Source organism: Pan troglodytes, chromosome X (assembly GCF_028858775.2).
Source record: "Pan troglodytes isolate AG18354 chromosome X, NHGRI_mPanTro3-v2.0_pri, whole genome shotgun sequence".
Lineage (NCBI taxonomy): Eukaryota > Metazoa > Chordata > Mammalia > Primates > Hominidae > Pan > Pan troglodytes.
Genome location: NC_072421.2, coordinates 67,942,349 through 67,965,868, shown reverse-complemented (window position 1 = coordinate 67,965,868; position 23,520 = coordinate 67,942,349). Strand labels below are relative to the sequence as shown.

Sequence of the window (23,520 nt, the reverse complement as noted above, 5' to 3'; positions counted from 1 at the left end):
AAAAAAAAAAAAAAAAAGGCCGGGCACGGTGGCTCATGCTTGTAATCCCAGCACTTTGGGAGGCCAAGCAGGAGGATCACTTGAGCCCAAGAGTTCGAGACCAGCCTGGGCAACATGGTGAAACCCCATCTCTACAAAAAATACAAAAATCAGCAGGGTATGGTGGTTCACACCTGTAATCTCAGCTACTTGAGAGACTGAGGCCGGAGGATCGCTTGAACCCAGGAGTTTGAGACCAGCCTGGGCAACACAGGGAGACCCCTTCTCTATTACCAAAATTAAAAAAAAAAAAAAAGCATCCCCTCCTCCGTCCCTCCAGCTTACCAACAGCCTGCTGCTCTTACTCGTCACTCTTGTGTCGTGTCTTATAACTGTTCAAAGTGCTTTTGCCTATATGATTTCATTTGCTCCCCACCCTGGCCTGTGAGGTAGGTAGGGCAGATATTGGCTGCCATCTCAGAGGGGCTAAGACAGTGACAGAGCTGGGACTAGAACCCACGCCTCCTTGTGATGGACAGAAACGAACCGTGCCCTGTTGACTTGCACCTTTGATGAGTGGGTTAAAAGGAATCTGTGAGGAAATGATGCACAGGTTTTGGGGACAGCTGTTTTGCAAGGAGACAGTGACAACAATACCCTATTGCTGTAGCGTGCCCAACAGAGACAGGTGGCTATGCTCCTGTTGTGCTAATGAGCAAACTGCAGGCCCAGGGTCAGCGGAGGAGGACTTTCTGGGGTTTGGGTGACACACAGAGGCGGTTTTACAGAAGAATTTGCCTGGGGCCACCCAGCTTGGGAGTGGCAGAGCCCCCAGAATTGAGACTTTGACTCAGGACTCTAACTCCAACTTCTTGGGTTTGAAGTCAGCTCATTTCTCCCCTTGCCCTTTCTCACAGGGGTGTTGAGAGGAACAAGAGTGGAAAGGACAAATCAGTGTGTAACGGCATTAAAGGAAATAGTGCCTAGCATTCTCCTCTTCCAAATCTAATTGGCCTCCACGTGAGGGCCGCAGAGAGCAAATACTTTGGCTAAGCTGATCTGTTTGCGTGCTCTACTTCTTAGCTGTGTGAAGATATCAGATCTTGCTTGACAGGTTGTGAGAATGAAATAAGCAGCATATGTGAAAGTGTTTTGCAAACTATGAAGCAGTACTATCATTGAGAGCTTTAAGAGTCTTTGCTTCCGGGAATCCAGCAAACCCAGCTCACTCTAGGACCCTGAAAGAACTCGCCTCTGGTGGGAGTAGAGAAGGTGGTGCTTTTTTGGTTTCTCCGGCATTCAGGCAGACAGAACTGGGGAGGAAAATGGAGGAAGATGAGCTTGCTCACCACCTCCGTCTTCTTATCCCCCAGCTGAGGGGGCAGTGGCGGGGGAGCTGGCATAACCTTTGCTTTGGTGAGTCAGCTAAGAAGGAATTTCTAGAGCTCCACTGATGTAGACATGGTTGTTTTAGTTTGGATTTCTAAAGCTGCTCCTCTTTGAAGCAGCTTTAAGACACAGCTAAAAGCACAAGCAATTGGGAAGCACATGGAAAATGACAGCAGCATAACATCCTACTAGTGTGAACTTGAAGAAATCAAGTTTCGCAGGGTCATTGTATTAATAGTGTGGGAAAGTGCCTGGCACATACCAGGGGCCCAATATCTGTCCATTTCCTTTCCCTTCTCAGTGGACAGACTGCAGTCACTAAGCTAACAGAAAGCACTTACTCTTCAGTTGCCTGAGTTTACAGATAATAGGTGCCATTATTCATTTAATCCTCACAGCCCCAGGAGACAGCTTATCTACATACACCGAAGAAAAGGCAGCTCAGAGTCTTATTGCCCAAGGTCACGTCACACAGCCTGCAATTTTTGATTTTCTTATTTTTTAGTTTTGGGGGTGCATAGGTGTATATATTTATGGGGTACCTGAGATGTTTTGATATAGGCATGCAATGCATAACAATCACATCATGAAAAATGGGGTATCTATCCCCTTAAGCATTTCTCCTTTGTTACAAATTATACTTTTATTTTTAAATGTACGATTAAATTATTATTGACTATAGTCGCCCTGTTGTGCTGTCAAATAGTGGGTCTTATTCATTGTATTTTTTTGTATCCATTAACCATCCCCATCCCCACCCCAGTACCCTTCCCAGTCTCTGGTAAATCTTCTACTCTATCTCCATGAGTTCAATTGTTTTGTTAGTTCCCACAAATAAGCGAGAACATGCGAAGTTTGTCTTTCTGTCAGCCTGCAATTTTTAAAGCCAGAATTCATACCCACCTTGTCTGGTTTGCCTGTTAGATATCAGGATGTGTGAAGCTGTTTAACTGAGCTGGGCCTCCCGGAAGGCCCAATCTTCAACGGACTTGGACCATGGAGGTAATTCCAACCTGGCCCATTTGGGAATAAACTCAGGGTGGAGTTTCAAAAACAGGAAATAGGCCATTGCTAGAGGCAGGCTGGCAGCCACTGGAAGAGAGCGGAAAATGTTGCTTTCCAAATCCTTGGGGGATTTAATCTGTGCTCTCCCAGTTTCAGGAGCTTATGTTGTGAGGGTGAGATGACTCCTCATTAAGCAGTATACAAATAGATTATTGGTAGTCTTCTGTCATCTCCCACGAAACACAACCTCCCCCCATCACCTGACAGCCCTCCACTAACCACCCTATAAACAAGAGGGAACTGAGTCTCCTTTTCAAACACCTCTCCTAAGCTAGACTGCAGAAGCTGGGAGGGCTGAGTCATCTTCCTCTTAAAAGAAAACCCGTGTAACAAAGCCACAGAAGTATGCTTTCTGTGCATATCATTTGTTTCAACACATGGCTGCTTTTATAGGATGCCAACGCAAGAGCTGAGGACACTGTCTTCTCTGTTCCCCAGAAAGTAGGTACCCTGCAGTGTCATCTGTACTGTCCCCCCTCCTCCACACCCATTATCTGCGTGACTGCAGGCACCTCACTAAGCAGCCAAACGACCACCACAGCACATTTACCCAGGCCATTAGTTTGGATTGTGCCAGGTATCTCACAGCACAGGCAAGAAGGGCCAATTGAAGAGTTAGGATGGCTGGGCGCGGTGACTCACGCCTGTAATCCCAGCACTTTCAAGGCCGAGGTGGGTGGCTCACGAGGTCAGGAGTTCGAGACCAGCCTGACCAACATGGTAAAACCCCGTCTCTACTAAAAATACAAAAATTAGCTGGGTGTGGTGACGGGCGCCTGTAATCCCAGCTACTTGTGAGGCTGAGGCAGGAGAATTGCTTGAACCAGGGAGGTGGAAGTTGTAGTAAGCTGAGATCATGCCATTGCACTCCAGCAACAGAATGACACTCGTCTCAAAAAAAAAAAAAAAAAAAAAAAAAGGCTATGGCCTGAGGCTACTCCTCACCCTAAGGGATATATGGTAAACGCATGAGAGTAAAGGCTCTGGCCTCAGATACATACACAAGGATGACTTTTAAGAGTGCCTCCTCTTATCTCTCATTTCTTCTGGCCAAGCTAGGATGAGGTAGATAGGACTGGGAAGTAGACTACATCCCCTTGCGGTCCATTCACCTTACAGCTATAGTTTCTGAGAATAGTGCTGTGTACCAGGGAAAGCTCTGGCTTTTATGATCTCCCCTTGTAGAGTGCTGGATTGCTTCATGGTGCAGGGTGCTACTTATATGGCTCCATATCATATGCCCAGTAGGAAGGAGAATGCCTGGGCAGATCTGATGCTGGACCAATTCACTGCCCACATCAAAGGGCACCTCCCCATAAGCCCAGAGACCCACAGCTAAATGTCCCCACTCCCCCGGCAAAAAAAGCAGCTGATAGCCATATTTCTGTACAGGCTCATATAATAGAGGGGACTTTTATTATTTTTTCAGAGAATTCGGATAGCCATAGATTATACAGAGCCATTTCTCAGCACTCTTTTCCTTCCACTTAAGAAACTGGAATACAACATGATGAGGATGATGCCAAAACAAGACTGCTGGTTCATATCATCTAGGGTACAAATACACACTTAATCACTTGACACTTTATTGAATGCAAAGCAAGATTTAGCATCTTTGCCCTCGTTGTACAGAGCTGAAGCAGGAGACCAGGGAGGGGAGGACTGCATGGTTTTCCTTGGCAGGGGAGTTGTGCACCCTGCAGTCCTGTGGTGTTGTGGGAAGATCAGCCCATGTTCTGTCGGTTGCCATAGCCCCTAGGATGGGTGTCCTTCCAGTCATCCCACTCCCGGGCTCTGTGGAGTGTTTGTTCATCATCCTCTTCCTCCTTTTCTTCTTGTTCTTCCTGTTGCTGAGCTGCTTTTCTGAATTCCTCTAAAGTGGAAAAATTAGAAAGGGAGGTGAGAAATTGAGGGAATGTTAATAAGTAACGTCAGGGGCCTCAGTTCCACTCTGAGCACAACCACATGCAATGAGAACAGGAATACAGCCAGCTGCCTACCCTGAGCCCGGCGGAAGCGGGGAGAGAACTTACATTACCTAATATATCGCATGTTAAAAAATAGTACGAAAGGATGCTCTGAGTGGTTTCCACAAGAAGGCAAAAATCATAAAAGGTGCCCCTCAGAATGAATTCTATTTTGAAAGAGAATTCTTGCAAAAATGGCCAACACCCACCCCCCCCAAGCCCCTAAACAAAAACATTACCACCACCACCAAACAACCCCTGCAATCCAAAAACAGGAAAGAAAAAATATTTATGAATTTGTGATTTGTGAGTTGCCAGGGGGGTGGGATTGCAGTTGACGTTTCCTCCTCCATCCATTTCCTTTACTATAGTCATACATAAGTTTTTGTGCATAAAATTGAAAATCACAGGGCAGTTGGACCTACCAGAAAAGAATGCCTACGTATTATTTTGCAGTGCTTGAAATAGGCTCTGAGGTCCAAATGGCACTTATCATGCAGTGTACACCCAAAAGAAATTAAACCAACTGCTGCATCTCTTTTGCATTTTTTTTCCTTTGTGAGGTAAAGCAGCATTTTCCTGGCTACTCTGACTTTGCTCATGAGAAAGAGTCTCATTACTATGAATGAAATGTGTGGGGATCTGATCTCTTCTAACAGCTCAGGAGTCTTTTTTTCTGAGATAGGGTTTCTCTCTGTTGCCTAGGCTGGAGTACAGTGGTGTGATCATGGCTAACTGTAGCCTCGAACTCCTGGGCTCAAGTCATCCTCCTGCCTCAGCCTCCCGAGTAGCTGGAACCACAGGCATGAACCACCACACTTGGCTAATTTTTACATTTTTTGTGGAGACAAGGTCTTCCCCTATGTTGCCCAGGCTGGTCTCGGCCCTCCCAAAGTGCTGGGGTTACAGGCGTGAGCCACCTTGCCTCATTCTTTTCTTTTAAACCCTTTACTATAAAATAAAACATGGTGGAAACCACACAAGTACATATAAAACAAATTTTTGTAAGGAGGCCTTATAGCCTCCACTCAGGTCAAGAAACAGATCTCCTGTATCCACCCTAAAAGCCTCTCTGTGTACATTATACAAATCAACTCTCCTCCCCTGCAAAAGTAACCTCTATACTGCTTTTTATAGTAATAACTTCCTAGAGTTCATCACAGCTTTATCACCCAAGTGCATACCACTAGACACTGTAATTGTCCATTTGTACATTCATTTTTTTACTCAATGTATTTTTTAGTACAGAGTTGTGCAACTATCACCACAATCCAATTTAAAAAATTCTATAACCCCAAAAGATCCCTTGTGCCCATTTACAGTTAATTCCCATTCCTTCCCTCCCTGCCCCCAGCTCCTAGAACCATGAATCAACTTTCTGTCTCCATAGATGTGCCTATTCTGAACATTTCATACACATGAAATCAAAATCATGTAATCTGTGATCTTTTGCGGCTGACTTCTTTCACTTAGCATCATCACCTTTTTTTGTTGTTGTTGTTGAGACAGTCTTGCTCTGTCTCCCAGGCTGGAGAGCAGTGGTGCAATCTTGGCTCACTGCAACCTCCACCTCCCGGGTTCAAGTAATTCTCCTGCCTCAGTCTCCCGAGTAGCTGGGATTAAAGGTGCCTGCCACCACACTCAGCTAATTTTTGTATTTTTAGTAGACATGGGGTTTCACCACGTTGGCCACGCTGGTCTCGAACTCCTGACCTCAAGTGATCTGCCTGCCTCGGCCTCCCAAAGTGCTGGGATTACAGGTGTGAGCCACTGCGCCTGGCCTAGCATCGTATTTTTGAGGTTAGCCTTGCCTATTTAAAAATGTTTTGATATCTTTTTAAATCTATGGGTTCCCCCTCCATCCCTTTCTTTCAAGTTATCTGTTGAAGAAGTTGGGGCATATGACCTGTAGAGTTTGTTTCCCAAAGACTGGATTTTGCTGATTGCATACTCATGATGCAGTCTAACATGTCCTCCTGTATTTTCTGCAGATTGGCAGCTGAATACAGAGGCTTGATTTGACTCAAGTTTGATCCCTTCAGGATGAATTATAATTATAGGTGGTGCTGCATTCCTTCATCAGGAGACATGTAAATATCTCTGTCTCGTTGTAATGTTAGGAGCTGTTGATGCTCAATGCCGAGACCCATTCATTTATTGGGGGGTTTCAAAAAGGTGATACCCTTAATTTTAACTTTTTAAAATTAACTGGAATACTTTTACAAAGAGAGCCTTCCCCTCATCAACTACTATTTGGTTACCTAGTAGAAAAGATAAAATACTTGACTCTTTCCCTTTATTTACCATTTCTCAAGATATTGGGTTCCCTTATTAGGCTCTGAGGTTGAATAATTTGGTCTTGTTTTATAATATAATTATGGGCTGGGCACGATGGCTCACACCTGTAATCACAGCACTTTGAGAGGCTGAGGTGGGAGGACTGCTTGAACCCAGGAGTTCGAGATCATCCTGGGCAAGATGGCGAGACCCTGTCTCTACAAAAAAAAAAATTTACGACACTTATATTGGCTCAAAAAATTATAAAAAAGAAAAAAACTTTTAAAATCTGCCAGGCATGGTAGTGCATGGCTGTAGTCCTACTCACTCGAGAGGCTGAGGCAGGAGGATTGCTTGAGCCCGGCCTGGGCTCAGAGTGTGAGACCCACCTCTAAAAAAATAAAAAAAATATATATATATAATTATGAACTTAGAGATTTAAACATATCTGATGAGTTTCAACCAGTTGCAACTATTATTATTATTTTTGAGACAAAGGAGTCTTGCTCTGTCACCCAGGCTGGAGTGCAGTGGTGTGATCTTGGCTCACTGCAACCTCCGCCTCCTGGGCTCAAGCGATTCTCCTGTCTCATCCTCCCGAGTGGCTGGCATTACAGGCATGTGCCACCACGCCTGGCTACTTTTTGCATTTTTAGTAGAGATGGGGTTTTATCACGTTGGCCAGGCTGGTCTTGAACTTCTGACCTCAAGTGATCCACCCACCTAAGCCTCCCAAAGTGCTGGAATTACAGACGCGAGCCACCGCGCCCGGCCCACAATTATTGTTTTAAAAAACTATTTAAATCCACTTCTTAATTTTAGAAGTTTTCAATTTACAGAAAAATTGAGAAAACAGTACTGAGTTCCTACATAACCACACCCAGTTTCTTATTATCAACCTCTTACATTAATACAGTTTCTGTGATACAACTAATGAACCAATACTAATATATTATTAACAACTAAAGTGCATACATTACTCAAATGTCCTTAGGTTTTACCTAATGTCCCTTTTCCGTTCCAGGATCCTATCCAGGTCACCACAGTACATTTTGTTGTCTGTTTCTTTAGTCTCCTCTAGGATGTAACTCTTTCTCAGACTTTCCTTCATTCTGATGACCTGGACAGTTTTGAAGAGTACTTGTCAGGTATTTTGTAGAATGTCCCTCAGTTTGGGTTGCCTATTTTTTACAGAATTAGACTAGGGTAATGGGTTTTGGAGGACAATACTATATATGCTATCAACCTGACTTCACACTGATAATAACCTCGATGACCTGACCAAAGTGGTATTTGTAGGTTTCCAACTAAAGTTACTTCTCCTCTCTCCTTCCACATTGCAGTCTCTGGAAGCAAGTCACTAAGCACAGCCCACACTTTCGGGGTACACAGTCATGCTACACCTCCTTGAAGCAGGAGTATCTACATAAAATTAATTGAAATTTTTCTGTAGGGGAGATTTATCTCTTCTCCCTCATTTATTTACTTATTCAACCACTTATTTCTATCACAATGGACTTGTGTGTATTCATTTTATTCCTAGTGTGATAATCCAATACTGTTAAATTTACTTTCCTGCCCAAGTTCTCCCAGTTTTGGGCTGTAAGGGTGCAGCTGGCTCTTGTGTTCCTTTAACACCCCAACAGTTTTTTGAGCTCTTGTTTTCTAGTACAGAGAGCCCTGAGTTAAGATTTTTCAACTTTATGATGGTGTGAAAGTGATATGCATACAGTAAAAGCCATACCTCATATTTTGAGATATTCAATATTTTAGTATAAAATAGGCTTTGTGTTAGATGATTTTGCCCAACTGTGGGCTAACGTAAGTGTTCTGAGCAGGTCGAAGGTAGGTTAGGCTAAGCTATGATGTTGGGTAGGTTGGGTATAGCAAATGCATTATCAACTTAACAATATTTTCAACTTAGAATGGCTTCACCAGGATATAACCCCATCATACGTTGACTATCATCTGACTACGAGATGCTCCAGGTTCATCTTGTATATTCCCTGCCTCAGCCCTAGAATCAGCTATTTCTCCAAGGAGCCCTGGTTCATTTATTAGAGGATGGTATTAGAAACCAAGATTTGGGTGTTGGATGGACTTGTTGCTACTGTCAATTATCCTCTGTGAAACCGAATTGGCCAGTGGAAACATCTTTAAATTGGCTCGATATGACCCCAGTAGTCTTTGAAAGCTCCTTCCCTATCTTTTATGACAAGATGTTCCAAGCTTATTTGTGTATTTCCTGCCCCAGAATTGTAGTCAGTTATTTCTCTAAGACACCCTGATTTCTTAAAAGAAAAAATATTGGGAAGAATATTTCTGTATCACAATTGGAGTTACTAGGTATACTCATTGCTACTGGGCTGGTCCTTGTTTCTAAGCCTTTTCAGTGAATAGAGCAAAAGCAGGGGTGGGTGTGTGTGTGTGTTTAGTTTTAAATAAAATTTCTCATGAGTTCATATGGAGTACTACAGGGTTTAAAAAAAATCTAAATTCTTTGGAATTACATCTGTATTCTTTCCCATTAAAAGTCCTAGTTCTCAAAGACAGAGGATGATAGAATTAGATTATCTAATAATTGCTCATTTATATTATCTCACATTATACAGTCTTGGAATAATAACACTAACTTTGACATTCCACCAATATAATTACTGAGAACTGTTAAAATTTTGCATGATTTCCCCATTTCTCCATTTTTAAAAAGTTATCTACATTATCTGGGCACATAGGCATTACATACTCTATCTCCCTTTTAATCCTCATTTCATCTTAATTCTACAAGTAACTGTACATTTAACGCTTGCTACCTGTCCTTATTTCAATGTCTCTCAACACTTTGGCTGTCTGAAGCTCATTCTCTAGCAAATTCATGGGATGGTGGAACAATATTTCTTGAATTCCTGCATGTTGATAAATATCTGTACTCTTTATACTTGAAAGTCAGTTTTAGCAGGTATAATGTTCCTTGGCTCACATTTTTTCCCTCTGAGTTTCTTAGATATCTGCTATTCCATTTTCTTCTTTCTTCTGGCATAAAGTATAGATCTCAAAAAATCTGAGGGTAACCTAAGTTGCTTTCCTTTATAAATCACTTACTATTTTTACTGAGATGTCTGTGGCTTTTTTTTTCTTTAAAGTTCAGAAATTTTATTAGACTATGTCTTGTTGGTCATTCTGGGTTATTTCCCAGGAACATGGTGTGATTTTTCTTATCAAGTGACCGTGGCGCTCGAGCCCTCCAGGACCAGGAGCTTAGGCCCCGTGGAGAAGCTGGGCCTGGTTCAGGGGAGCAGTTGTGCCTCTTTGGTGCAGTGTCTCAGCCCCAGGGAACTGGAGCTTTGGCCCAGGGGGGCAGCTGGGACCCTGGTGCCTTAGCCTGCATGGCACCGGGTCCCTGGACCCCCCAGGGAAACACAGCCTTGGCTAATCTGTACACACTGCTCTCTGGGCCAAACAGCAATAGCACCCCCACCTCCCTAGATCTGGACCAGCCCTCCGGGGTCTGAGCCACTGAGGTGTCCCACCTTCCTGGGGAGCAAAGCCAACATTGCACTGCATCCCACCCCCTGGAGCCCAAGCCACAGCTATGCCCTACCATTCCTGGGGCTGTGTTGCCACTGCACCCGGCCTCATAGAGCTTCCAGGGTCCAGAGTCACCACTATACAGCATCTTCTTTCCTGGTGCCTGAATTGCCACTGTGCCCTGCTCCCTGGGGTCTGAGCGTCTGGAACACCCCTCCCTCCCCAGAGCCATGCCAGTACTATGCCCTGACCCCCAGGTTAGGAATCACAGCTACATCCCTGCCCCTGGGCCCAAGCTACTGAGAAGTGCCTCAGAGTCATAGTCCTTGGCTTGGTGGGAGAGCAGCATCCACCTGTGCCTGAGACTGAACCTGCACCCATGTCACAGGTCCCGCAGCAGTTCAAGAAGACACTGGACCCAGGACCAAGCTCCACAGCCACCCTGAGCACCTGTGCCTTGGAACACAGCACTGCTGTGGCTGCCTGTGGGTCGCGTCACACCCAACACCAAGAGATTCCCCCCGCGCAACTTTTTTAATCCCAAGAAACTTTCCTTAATATTAACTTTTAGCATTTATTCTTTTTCCTTGCTTTGGCTTTCTTCTTCAGATAATCCTATTATCTATATGCCAGGTCTTCTTTACTATCTTTAGTATATGTCACTTTTCCTCAAACCCTGTTTATCTTTTTTCGTTTTAAAATTTTCCTTCCTTTTACCATAGTAAGGCATTTTCTGTTGTGTTCACTCATTCTTGTTTCCTTCTACTTTAGCCTATATTTCTGAAATGATTCATGTTCCCCAAGCTGTCATATTTCTGAGTTTTTCTAATCCTGTTTTATATTGTCCTTCCATGTCCTATGTTATTTTCTGAATATCTTCCAACTCTTTTTTGGATACCATGTTTCAGATTTGTTCTGTTTTTTTGAGCGTGTCTTTCTGTAGTGTTTTTCTCTTCTAATAATTTTGTGTAGGGTTTGACTTTGATAATTTTCTGTTCGCTTTTTCTCAGCTTTGTGCTGTATTTCACAATCCATAAAATCTACCCACTTAAAAGTATACATTTCAGTGTTTTTTGTTGTTTTTTTATTTTTGAGACAAAGTCTCACTCTGTTGCCAGGCTGGAGTGCAGTGGCACGATCTCGACTCACTGCAACCTCTGCCTCCCGGGTTCAAGCCAATTCTCCTGCCTCAGCCTCCCAAGTAGCTGGGACTACAGGCACGTACCACCATGCCCGGCTAATTTTTCTTTTTTTTTTGTATTTTTAGTAGAGACGGGGTTTCACCATCTTGGCCAGGCTGGTCTCAAACTCCTGACCTCGTGATCCGCCTCCCAAAGTGCTGGGATTACAGGTGTGAGCCAACCCGCCCAGCCCAGTTCAGTGTTTTATATTCAGAGTTGTGCAACCATCACCACAATCTGTTGTTCATTTTTACGTGAAATGTTTTCCTAAACTTGTAGAAAGAAGCATGGTTCAGAGCAGCTTTTCTAACTTCATAAGGGCTCCCTTTCTGCTGTTTTTATGTGAATTAAAGAAATATGATTACTTGCTTGATTGGAGTTCCTGGTTCTGGTCCTCTCTCCTAATTTCATCTGGACCTTTTCTTTCTTTTTCTATTCCTGTCCTGCTTAATTTCAATTCTACTCTCAGCAATTTCTCCTCAGTGTGAGTCCCTGTCCTGGAAGGGAGACCGGTGGATCAACTTCAAGAGTTCATTAAGGACTAGACTACTCTATCGCTTTCAGACCTTCTGACTATTGGACCCTCATACTCATCCCTCCCAGTTTCAACTGCGGTTCTTAAATTGGACTGCCATTCTTTCTAGGGAATACACTGTTTTGGAATTCGGTTTGTCAAGTTTTTCAGATGGCCTGTCAACTCTGGTTTTCTCCTGCACAGATGCCAATAACTGCTGGATCTTGTGGCTATGGGTAATTTGCCCTTACCTGTTTTTATTGTGAGGTTCATGGGGATACACTGCCACCTATTTTCATTATAAATATTGTCCATGGGTTTTTTCACATTCACTGAAGTGTAACATACATGTAGAAAAGTATACTAACATTTGTATAGCTCAGTGAACTCTCACATATTGAACACATCCATGTAATCAGTACCCAGATGAAGATACAAAATATTTCTAACTCCTCAGAAGACCCTGTAGGTCCAGTTCCATTCATGATCCCCAACTAAGGGTGAACACTTACTAGCTTTCAACCAGCACACACAAGTATTACCTGTTTGTTGAAGTTTGTATGAATGGAATCATACAGTATATACTCTTTTGCGTCTGGCTTTTTTCACACGATTCAGCTATATTTGTCACTTATAGCGAACAAACTATAGTTTAACCTTATTGCTACATAGTTTTCCATTGTGTGAATATACCAAAATTTATTCTTAATTCTATTATTTATGGGCATTTGAGTGGTGTGTATTCAGTGTGGACTATTACAAATAATGCTGCTATGTTCAATCTTGTACAGGTCTTTTGTGGACATATGGTCTCACTCCTCTTAGGTATATACCGAGTAGTGAAACTGCCAGGTCATGGGAGTATACACGTGTCCAATTTTTGTGCATTACTACCAGAACCATGACCACCCCTAGTTTCCCTGCCTTTATTTCCTTTCATCTATTTACTTTGGGCTTTCTTTGTTCCCTATGTCCCCACCCCCACCCTTGTTAAGGTAAAACCTTAGGTAATTGATTTTATCTTCCTTTTTTCTAACATAAGTGTTGAAAGTTACACATATTTCCATCTCAGCATTGCTCGAGTTGTATCCCATAAATTCTGATGCTGTACTTTCACTGTAATTCTGTTCAAAGTATTCTCTTTTATTTATTTTTAAATGGGCAAACATATATTTATTGTGTACAGTATGTTTTGAAGTATATATTATGGGATAGTTAAATCTAGCTAATTAAAAGATGCAGTACCTTACACATTGTTATTTTTGCAGTAAGAACACTTAACATCTACTCTGTATTTTATTTTTATTTTTATTTTTTTTGAGATGGAGTTTTGCTCTGTTGCCCAGGCTGGAGTGCAATGGCGTGATCTTGACTCACTGCAACCTCTGCCTCCCAGACTCAACCGATTCTCCTGCCTCGGCCTCCCGAATAGCTGGGATTACAGGCGCCCGCCACCACGCCCGGCTAATTTTTCTATTTTTAGTAGAGACGAGGTTTCACCATGTTGGCCAGGTTAGTCTTGAACTCCCAACCTCAGGTGATCCACCCGCCTCGGCCTCCCAAAGTGCTAGGATTACAGGCGTGAGCCACCGCACCCAGCCATTAACGATAGTCACCATGCTGTATAACAGATCTCTTGAACTTATTCCCAGTTAGAAGTATTTTCTAATTTTCTTTCTAATTTCTTCTTGGACCTATAGGTTATTTAGAAGTGTACTGTTTAATTTTCAAATATTTGAGAATTTTCTAGGTACATTATTGATTTCTAATTTAATTCCATTGTGGTCTGAGGACATATTCAGTGTGATTTCAATTTTTGAAAATGTATTGAGACTTATTTCATGGACCAGTATATGATCTACCTTGGTGAATGTTCCATGGGTATCTGAAAAGAAGGTGAAGGCATACCTCGTTTTATTGTGCTTCACTCTACTGTGCTTTGCAGAGACTTTTTTTTTTTTTTTTTTAACAAATTGAAGGTTTGTGGCAACCCTGCAGCGAGCAAGTCTATTGGTGCCCTTTTTCTAAGAGCATTTGCTCACTTTGTGTCACCGTGCCACATTTTGGTAATTCTCAGTTTCTCAAACTTTTTCATTATTTCATTTGTTATGGTGATCTGTGGTCTTTGGTATTACCAGTGTAATTGTTCTGGGGCACCACAAACCATGCCCACAGAAGACGGAGAACTTAATGGGTAAATGTGTTATGTTCTGACTGCTCCACTGACTGGCTGTCCCAACCCTGCTCCAGGCCTCTCTGTTCCTTGAGACACAACAATATTGAAATTGGGCCAATGAATAACCCTACAGTAGCCTGTAAGTATTCAAGTAAATAATTTGAAAATTATTAGGCACAAACGCATTTATGACTGCTATGTCTCCCTGATAAATTGCCACTTTATCAGTAGGAAATGCCCTTTTAAAATCTCTGATAATACCTTTTTGTCTTGAAATCTACTTTATCTGATATTACTATAGCTACTGCAGCTTTCTTATGCTTACTGTTAGCATGGTAGAGGTTGAGTATCCCTTATCTGAAATGCATGGGACCAGAAGTATTTCAGATTTGTTTTTTATTTTGGAATATCTGCATCATATCTGGTTGAGCATCCCCAATCTGAAAATCCAAAAAGCTTCAGTGAGCATTTCCTTTAAGCATCACATTAGCCTTAAGAAGTTTCGGATTTTGGAGCATTTCAGGTTTTTCATTTTCAGATTTAGGATGCTCAACCTATATATCTTTTTTTTGAGACAGAGTCTCACTCTGTCACCCAGGCTGGAGTGCAGTGGTGTGGTCTCGGCTCACTGCAACCTCAGCCTCCTGGGTTCAAGCGATTCTCCTGCCTCAGCCTCCTGAGTAGCTGGGATTACAGGCGTGTGCCACCACACCCGGCTAATTTTTCTATTTTTAGTATAGATGGGGTTTCACCATGTTGGTCATGCTGGTCTTGAACTCCTGACCTCATGATCCGCCTGCCTTGGCCTCCCAAAGTGTTGGGATTACAGGCGTGAGCCACCTATATATCTTTTTTCTTCTTTTTATTTGTAACCAATCTGTGTCTTCGTATTTAAAATGTATCTTTTATAGACAGCATGCAGCTAGACCTGATAATCGATCCCTGACTTCTAATTCGAAGGTTTATTCTATTTACATTTGAGGTGCTCTGGATTTGGCCATTCTATCAGGTGTATAGTGGTATCTCAGTGTTGTTTAATTTGCATTGCCCTAATGACATGATGTAGAGTATCTTGTCACATGCTTATCTGTCATCTGTATACTTTCTTTGGTGAGGTTATCTGTTAAGGTTTTTGGCCCACTTCTTAATCAGGCTGCTCCCTTTTTTTTTTTGAGACACGGTCTTGCTCTATCACCCAGGCTGGAGTGCAGGGGCACGATAATAGCTCACTGCAGCCTCGACCTCACAGGCTCAAGCAATCCTCCCACCTCAGCCTCCTGAGTATCTGGGACTACAGGCACGAACCATCACACTTGGCTAGCTTTTTAAAACTTTTTTTTTTTTTTTTTTTTTTTTTGTGGAGAGGGGTCTTACCATGTTGCTCAAGCTGATCTTGAACTCCTGGGCTCAAGGGATCCTCCCACTTTGGCCTCCCAAAGTATTGGGATTACCGGTGTGAGCCACCACACCTGGCCTAAAACTGCTCCTTTTCTTATTGTTGGGTTTTAAGAGTTCTTTGTATATTTTGGGTAAAATATACAAAGTCCTTCATCAGATAAGTCTTTTGCAAGTATCTTCTCCCAGGTTGTGGCTTGTTTTCTCGTTCTCTTGATAAATTATTTTTTAAGTGGCTGCTCTTGGAAATACAATGTTCATCTTTAACTTCCCAGCCTACTTAAGAGTTAAAATTATGTGATGGGGGCCAGGCGCAGTGGCTCACGCCTGTAATCCCAGCACTTTGGGAGGCCGAGGCGGGCGGATCACAAGGTCAGGAGATCGAGACTATCCTGGCTAACACAATGAAACCTCGTCTCTACTAAAAATCCAAAAATAAATTAGCCGGGTGTGATGGCGGGCACCTGTAGTCCCAGCTACTCGGGAAGCTGGGGCAGGAGAATGGCGTGAATGGCGTGAACCCGGGAGGCGGAGCTTGCAGTGAGCCGAGATCGCGCCACTGCCCTCCAGCCTGGGCGACAGAGCAAGACTCCGTCTCAAAAAAAAAAAAAAAAAATTATGTGATGGGGGGCCTCAAGGATGGTGCACAACAATCCCAGCCTCTTGGTATTCATGCTTTTATGGAGTCTCCTCTCATACTGTATCAGGGTTGGTCTATATGACTAATAGAATAGGGCAGAAGTCATATTCCAACATTACGTTATAAAAGATATTGAGCCTTTTGATTTTGGTCATTCTCAGATCATTCACTTTGGGGAACGGAAGCTGTTGTGAACAACCCTATGTGAGCCTCCTGTCCTCAGCTACATCGATGAGCTTGGCAGTGAATTATCTAGTCCCATCCAAGCTTCCAGAAGACTGCAGCCCCAGCTGACAGCTTGACTGCAACCTCATGAATGTTTCTGAGCTAGGACCACCCAGTTGCTTCTGAATTCCTCACCCTCAGAAACTATGATACAATAAATGCTGATTATTTTAAATTGCTAAGTTTTAGAGTAATTTGTTATACAGCAATAGACATGTATCGGTTCACATAAAACAGGAGAATCTCACAAACAAAATAGTTCCATTTACCCTGTCCTTTTTGCGATGGCTGTCACATATATTACACCTAATACATTATAAACCTCACAAGTCAATATTGTAATTTTTGCTTTGAGAAGCTACGTATAGTTTTTAAAAACTGGGTTGAGGAAGACAGTCCTTTGTATTTACCCACATAATTACCATTTCTGCTGCTCTTCACTACTTGAGTATTTACATTTCTATCTGATACCATTCCCCTCAGCCTGAGGAATTTCCTTCAGCATTTGTCTAATGCCAATTTTCTGGTGAAGAATTCTTTTAGCTCTCATTTATCTGAAAATGTCTTAATTTCATCTTCATTTTATGGATATTTTTCACTGGGTATAAAATTATACGTTGACAGGTTCCTCCCCCCACCACTTTGAAGCTGTTCCACCATCTCTGGCGCCCACAGTTTTTAATGGAAATTCAGCAATAATGTATATCCTTGTTCTCCTATTTGTAATGTGTACTTTATCTTTGGATGATTTCAAAATTTCCTCTTTCTCTCTGGTGTTCTGCAGTTTGAGTATAATGTGCCTATGTGTGATTTTGTTTGTATTTAAACTGTTGGGGTTTGCTGACATTTCTGAATCTTGGGAAATCTTTAGTCATCATTTCTTCAAGTTTTTCTGTTCCCTTCTTTCTCCTCTGGTACTGGCATTCCAATTGCGCATACATGAGACCTTTGTACATAATTCCGCAGGCCACTGAGATACTGCTTACTTTTATCCAATCTTTTTTTTCAAATTGGATAATTTCTATTGATCTTCAAGTTAACCGACAGGCTCTTCTGTCAGCAACAATCTGGTATTAAGCTCATCCAGTGACTTTACATTTTCAGTTACTGTATTTTTCCAATCCAGAATTTGTGTGTATAGTTTCTATTTCTCTGCTGAGATTTCTTATCTTTTCATTAATTACAAACATATTTTGCTCTCTGCCCTTGAGGATAAAAATAATAGCTGCTTTAAAGTCCCTGTCTGCTAATTCCAACATCTGAGTTATCTTGGGGTTGGTATCCATTGATTGCCTTTTCTTTTGAGTTATGAGTCACATTTTCCTGTTTGTTTTTTTCATGTCTAATAGCTTAGGATTGAATTCTAAACGTGATAAATGATATATTGTAGAGATTCTGAATTCTGTTTCATTCCTCTAAGGAGTACTGATTTTTCATTTTAGCAGGCAATTAACTCGTCTAAAACCAAAATACCAAATTCTATCTCCCTTGCAATGGGCAACAGCTGAATTCTCCATTCAGTTATTTTAGCCTTAGTTGAGGTGCTTAAGAGTCCATTCTGTGCATGCATAGTCAGCCAGAGATTTCAGTAGGGTTTATATACAGAATCAGGGCATCTTCTCTGTGGTTCTCTCTTTTCTGGGATAACCTCCTTCATTTTTCAGTTGCTATTCACCCTGATCTCAGTTCTCTCATTCCTCAAACAGTAAGACTGCAAGTTCCTATCCAAGTTACATGCAGTTACATCATAGTAACTGCAGTCTGCCCACAGGTGAAAAGCTAATCCTTTCAAATTACCACTCTTCTCTTTTTGGTGCTATAGTAGAAACAGAACTGAACCTGGGAATTTGAAGGTCTGATTTTAAATCCTAGCCAGGCCACTTTAAGTCAGTTCCCAGTGACTACTTCCTCATTTTATTTATTTATTTGAGACAGGGTCTCACTCTGTCACCCAGGCTGGAGTGCAGTGGCGTGATCTTGGCTCACTACAACTTCTGCCTCCCAGGCTCACATGATCCTACCACCTCAGCCTCCCGAGAAGATGGGACTACAGGTGCATACCACTACGCTCGGCTGGTTTTTGTATTTTTGGTAGAGACGGGGTTTCGCCATATTGCTCAGGCTGGTCTCGAATTCCTGAGCTCAAGCAATCCGCCTGCCTCGGCCTCCCAAAGTGCTGGGACTACAGGTCTGAGCCACTGTGCCTGGCGCATCTTATTTATTTTTATTTTTTTTCTTTTTGTTTTCACCTATTTGTCCCAGAGCACTTTCTCATCTTGAAATGAGAATAAGAATGTCTGCTTCATGAAGTTGTTAAGAGGATCAAATGAAGCTGAGCGCGGTGGCTGATGCCTGTAATCCCAATGCTTTGGGAGGCTGAGGCAGAAGGATTGCTTGAGCCCAGGAGTTTGAGACCAGCTTGGAAAACACAGTGAGACCCTGTCTCTATTTTTCCTTTTTGAAAAGGATCAAATGGGATAATATATGAGATAAGGAAACTGAAGCTCAGAGGGACTAAGATATTCCATCTATTAAGTGATAGGAGGGCCAGGCGCGGTGGTTCACGCCTGTAATCCCAGCACTTTGGGAGGCCGAGGTGGGCCGATCACCTGAGGTCAGGAGTTCGAGACCAGCCTGGCCAACATGGTGAAACCCCATCTCTACTAAAAATACAAAAATTAGCCAGGCGTGGTGGCAGGCGCCTGTATTCCCAGCTACTCGGGAGGCTGAGGCAGGAGAATTGCTTGAACTCGGGAGGCGTAGGTTGCAGTGAGCCAAGATCGCGCCATTGCACTCCAGCCTGGGGGGCAAGAGCGAGACTTCGTCTCAAAAAAAAAAAAAAAAAGTGACAGGAGTTGCACTGTTCACCCAGGTCTGTCCATACTTTTTCGGTTATACCCTATTGCTTCCACCTTTTTGGTGGCCACCCTCTTCATCTTCCCCTTCCAAAGACAATTCCAAGTACCCACTATGATCCAATTACCAAGTTGGGCACTAAAGGTACAGTAAGTCAAAGTCCCTGCCCTCAATGAATTCCAAGTATCATTTCCTCCTTCTAAGTGTTGACTGCCCTTCAGCTTACACCTGCTTTTGGTGACTTTCCAGTACCTTCAGGTAGTTGGTTTTTAAAATATTTTGTTCAGTTTGTAATTGTTATCCTGTATGAGGGGCTGGCCTGATACAACCTACTCTGCCATTACCAGATGCGGAACTGCTATCCATAGATTGAGTTTTCTACACAGCTGCTCTGTTTTTATGTCATGACATTTGGAGAGATTTACAAACTATGCTATCACTGTCCCCATCCTCCCATAACCATTTGCTATTTAATAATAAACATAATACTGTCTAGAATCTTTCTATTACTCAGAATCTTTGTCCCCACTATTTCTGTTCCTAAAGGGCAACTATACTTGGTAAGAACTTAATTGCCAGGGAGTAAAAGACCAGTGGTACAACTATTTCCCTCCTACCCCGTCATACCTGGTGCTGCCTTGGCTATTCCCTGATCCGGTAATGCTCCATATTTCCGATGTTGCTCATACCAGTCACTCACCGTCATAGTTGCCAGACTTGGATAACCAGCTCCAAATACTCTGCAAAAATTACACTGCATTTAGAAAACAAAGAAACAAAAAAACAAAAATAACAAAAAAAACCCAGTACTACAAAAAGTCTCTCTAACAACAAAGTCTGTGTCCGTTTCAGCCTTGTTCCCTACCCAGTCAACTTCTGAGGAGTTGTACAAACTCATGGGAGGATATGTAAAAAGAGGCATCCAGAAAGGGGCATTAAAGTCAAGAGCTTTCATGAGAAGATAAATAGCCCAGGATCATCTCCCATTAAGCAATCCCAGAGGGCAATGCTCCACAAAGCAGTGAAGACACCGTGGAATGGGTATTTATAGTTGGTGACTCTGAAAGGTACAGAAAACAAGGAGACTCCTGCCACCCTAGGGAAACATATCTCAAGAACTCAGAATTAAATCATAGGGAGGCAAATATGTCCTTTTGAGAATCGTAGCTGAAGGCAGGAAGAGTGCCAATAATGTAATAATAAAAAAAAACTTTAAAGTATACAATTCTCCATTCAATTATTTTCCTTTTTTGTTTTATTTGCTTGTTTACATGTGTGCTTTTTTTTTTTTTTTTTTGAGATGGAGTCTTGCTCTGTCGACCAGGCTGGAGGGTAGTGGGGTGATCTCAGCTCATTGTAACCTCCACCTCCTGGGTTCATGCAATTCTCCTGCCTCAGCCTCCCGAGTAGCTGGGATTACAGGTGCCTGCCAATACGCCTGGCTTATTTTCCTACTTTTAGTAGAGACGGGGTTTTGCCATGTTGGTCAGGCTGGTCTCGAACTCCTGACCTCAGGTGATCCACCTGCCTCGACCTCCCAAAGGGCTGGGATTACAGGCGTGAGCCACCACGCCTGGCCCATGTGTGCCTATTTTTAAGCTTGAGTTTGTGAAGGAAGTGTCTGAGGAACACAGACATGGAGAAAGTTTCAGGAAAGATAATATCCCTTAGATAAAAGAACAACTTCCGTAAGTGAGATCATGACTTTTTTTTTTTTTTTTTTTTGAGACGGAGTCTCGCTCTTGTTGCCCAGGCTGGAGTGCAATGGCACGATCTCGGCTCACCACAACCTCCCCCTCCCAGGTTCAAGTGATTCTCCTGCCTCAGCCTCCCCAGTAGCCGGGATTACAGGCATGTGCCATCACGTCCGGCTAATTTTGTATTTTTAGTAGAGACAGGGTTTCTCCATGTTGGTCAGGCTGGTCTCGAACTCCCAACCTCAGGTGATCCGCCCGCCTCAGCCTCCCAAAGTGCTGGGATTACAGGCACGAGCCACCTCGCCCACCCAAGATCATGACTTTTCAACACCACTCGGTCTGTGGGTCACTAATGAATTGCCACATTGAACCATAAAAGCAGAGGGCTGCAAAGCAAACTTTCTAGTACCACCTACTTGGCTTGGGCCGTGTTCCGAGTGAGAATGAAGGGTTTCACTGGAGGCCTCTCCTGGCGAGATGAGTTAGAAGTTGATGCCTAAGAAGGAAATTAATTATGAGAGGTGAATTTGCCATTTTACCCAACGTACCATACGGGCTCTTAAGTCTTCAGGTGCTTGAAAAGCTCTGGATTCAAAATTCACTCACTTTCTATTTATCAGTCTCTAAGATATAGCAGCAGAACACTAATGGTAGAGATTCCTTAGCTCTCCTGAGGGGGCCTGAGTACCTTGCAAAAAAGAAAGAAAGAGAAAGTTCTCCCAGGAATCATGTCACTAGAAGTAAAAAATTACTCGGCTTTAAAATACCCTGTCCAAAGAAGGAGAGTCCAAAGCCCTCTTCCATGTTCCATCTAAATCCCTTGAGCTGAACTTGAAGCCCCTTTCTTCAGCCTGGCCTTCAGTTAAAAAGTTGAATCACTACGACCCTTCTAAAACCTCTTCCAATGTACTTATGCACTTAATTGTCAAGAACTTCTACGGTGCTTTAGAAGTCAACGTTCCCAAATGAAAGGGAGAAGGATTGGTTAGTAGTTTCCATATAGACATATATAGAAAAGTTTCAAGGAACCTTGGCTTTCTAGGGGCATGCTGAAACAAAGGATGGTTAAAGAAAAGGTGCTCACTTAGTTCTAGCTCGATCACTTTCAGAACCAATTCCAATACCACATGAAAGCACATTAAAACAACAACAACACAACGATTACAACAAACAAACAAATGAACAAGAAAAAACAAAAAACCCACACACAAAGAAAGGGACAGGGCAGGACCCAGAAAAGTCCAGCCTCAAAATGCTTGAAAAGCACTCATCTAGACATGCTCAAGGGGCCTTATAACCTTAGAATATTAATTGTTCATTCTTTGATCTCTTAACATGAAGAACTAGGTTGATGTTATCCTGAGGCAAGAGCTCCTGGGCTAATTAGTACAAATCAAATTAGGAAGAGTTTTCTCTGAGGACTTAAATAAACGCCTGTGACTTGCTGATAAATTCAACCCAATTCATGTTGTGTCCTGAACCAAAGAACAAGTGGCAGCAGAGCCTATTCTTTTGAAGCAGCAGCTCCAAAACAGGGTTATGATGTTCAAAGATAGCCAAAGCTGTTACACCAGGTTTCTTTACCAGTTTACTGGACATTCTGTGCATGGAAATGCCCTTGCTGTGTCTCCTACGTGGGTAATCTAAAGGTGTGACAGTGCATCATTGTGGCAAGGTTAAATTCTAATTCCTCCTCCAACCTAAGCATATCCCCCTGGTCTTTTATTTCAGACTCTTCCTACTCTTTTCTCCCTCTCCTCCAGTTCTACCTTTCTTCTCCATTCCCATCCTCTTCCTCTCTTCCCCTTCATTACAGTCAGCACAATTTTTTTTTTTTTTGAGATGGAGTCTCATTCTGTCACCCAGGCTGGAGTGCAGTGGCATGATCTCAGCTCACTGCAACCTCTGCCTCCCAGGTTCAAGCAATTCTCCTGCCTCAGCCTCCCGAGTAGCTGGGATCACAGACGCGCACCACCACACCCGGCTATTTTTAGTAGAGGGGGTTTCGCCATGTTGGCCAGGCTGGTCTCAAACTCCGGGCCTCAAGTGATCTACCCGCCTCGGCATTCCAAAGTGCTGGGATTACAGGCATGAGCCACCGTGGTGGCCAGTTAGCACAGATTTTAAAGGTTTAACTCCCTATGCCTACCCTCAGCAGCCACAGCTTTCCACAACCAAAACCAATGTTTATTTCAGAGACATTTCTGTCCCCCATGGTATACCACAAAATTACAAATGACTACAAGTGTGTTACAGATTAAAAAGCACTGGGAAACACATTAAATTAAAGAGAAAGCTACCTTAGTGACCCTTCGGCCTTTCTATACTCATCTTGATAAAAACAGTGATTTTATGGAGACTTAAAAGGATCTTAATTTGATCTCCTGTAGAATACTCAAATCTCTGGCAGTAGATTTCTCTGGCCAGGCTTACCTCTCTTGAAGAGTCTCTTTCTCTCAGGATCTTTATTTCCTGGTCAATGCTCTCAATCTCTTCTAAGCTGATATCAATCCACCTCTGAAGGTGAAGAAGATAATATTCACGAACACGCTCATCATCTGCTTGACCACTTTCCACAGCAGATTTCATTGCAGACAACCTATGCTCCAACTCCTTCTTCTGCTTGTATCT

At 42.8% G+C, this 23,520-nt stretch overlaps 1 protein-coding gene across 2 annotated transcripts in view; it reads right to left on the bottom strand.

Annotated features, from left to right (window-relative positions):
- Positions 1 to 3,814: 3,814 nt before the first annotated feature.
- The window catches only part of IGBP1 (immunoglobulin binding protein 1), a 33,214-nt gene continuing 13,508 nt past the window's right edge, over positions 3,815 to 23,520 (bottom strand). Inside the window, exons 4-8 of one of the 2 annotated variants that reach the window (XR_001714076.4) lie at positions 23,323 to 23,518; positions 21,306 to 21,385; positions 19,820 to 19,932; positions 7,679 to 7,797; positions 3,815 to 4,306 (exon numbers count right to left, since the gene is read on the bottom strand). Coding sequence is in view for 1 of the 2 variants with exons in the window: in XM_016943773.4 (XP_016799262.1) it covers positions 4,158 to 4,306; positions 19,820 to 19,932; positions 21,306 to 21,385; positions 23,323 to 23,518 (538 nt within the window). In the remaining variant the exon portion in view is untranslated. The remainder of the gene's footprint in view (positions 4,307 to 7,678; positions 7,798 to 19,819; positions 19,933 to 21,305; positions 21,386 to 23,322; positions 23,519 to 23,520) is intronic. The other variant, XM_016943773.4, reaches the window with a different exon arrangement.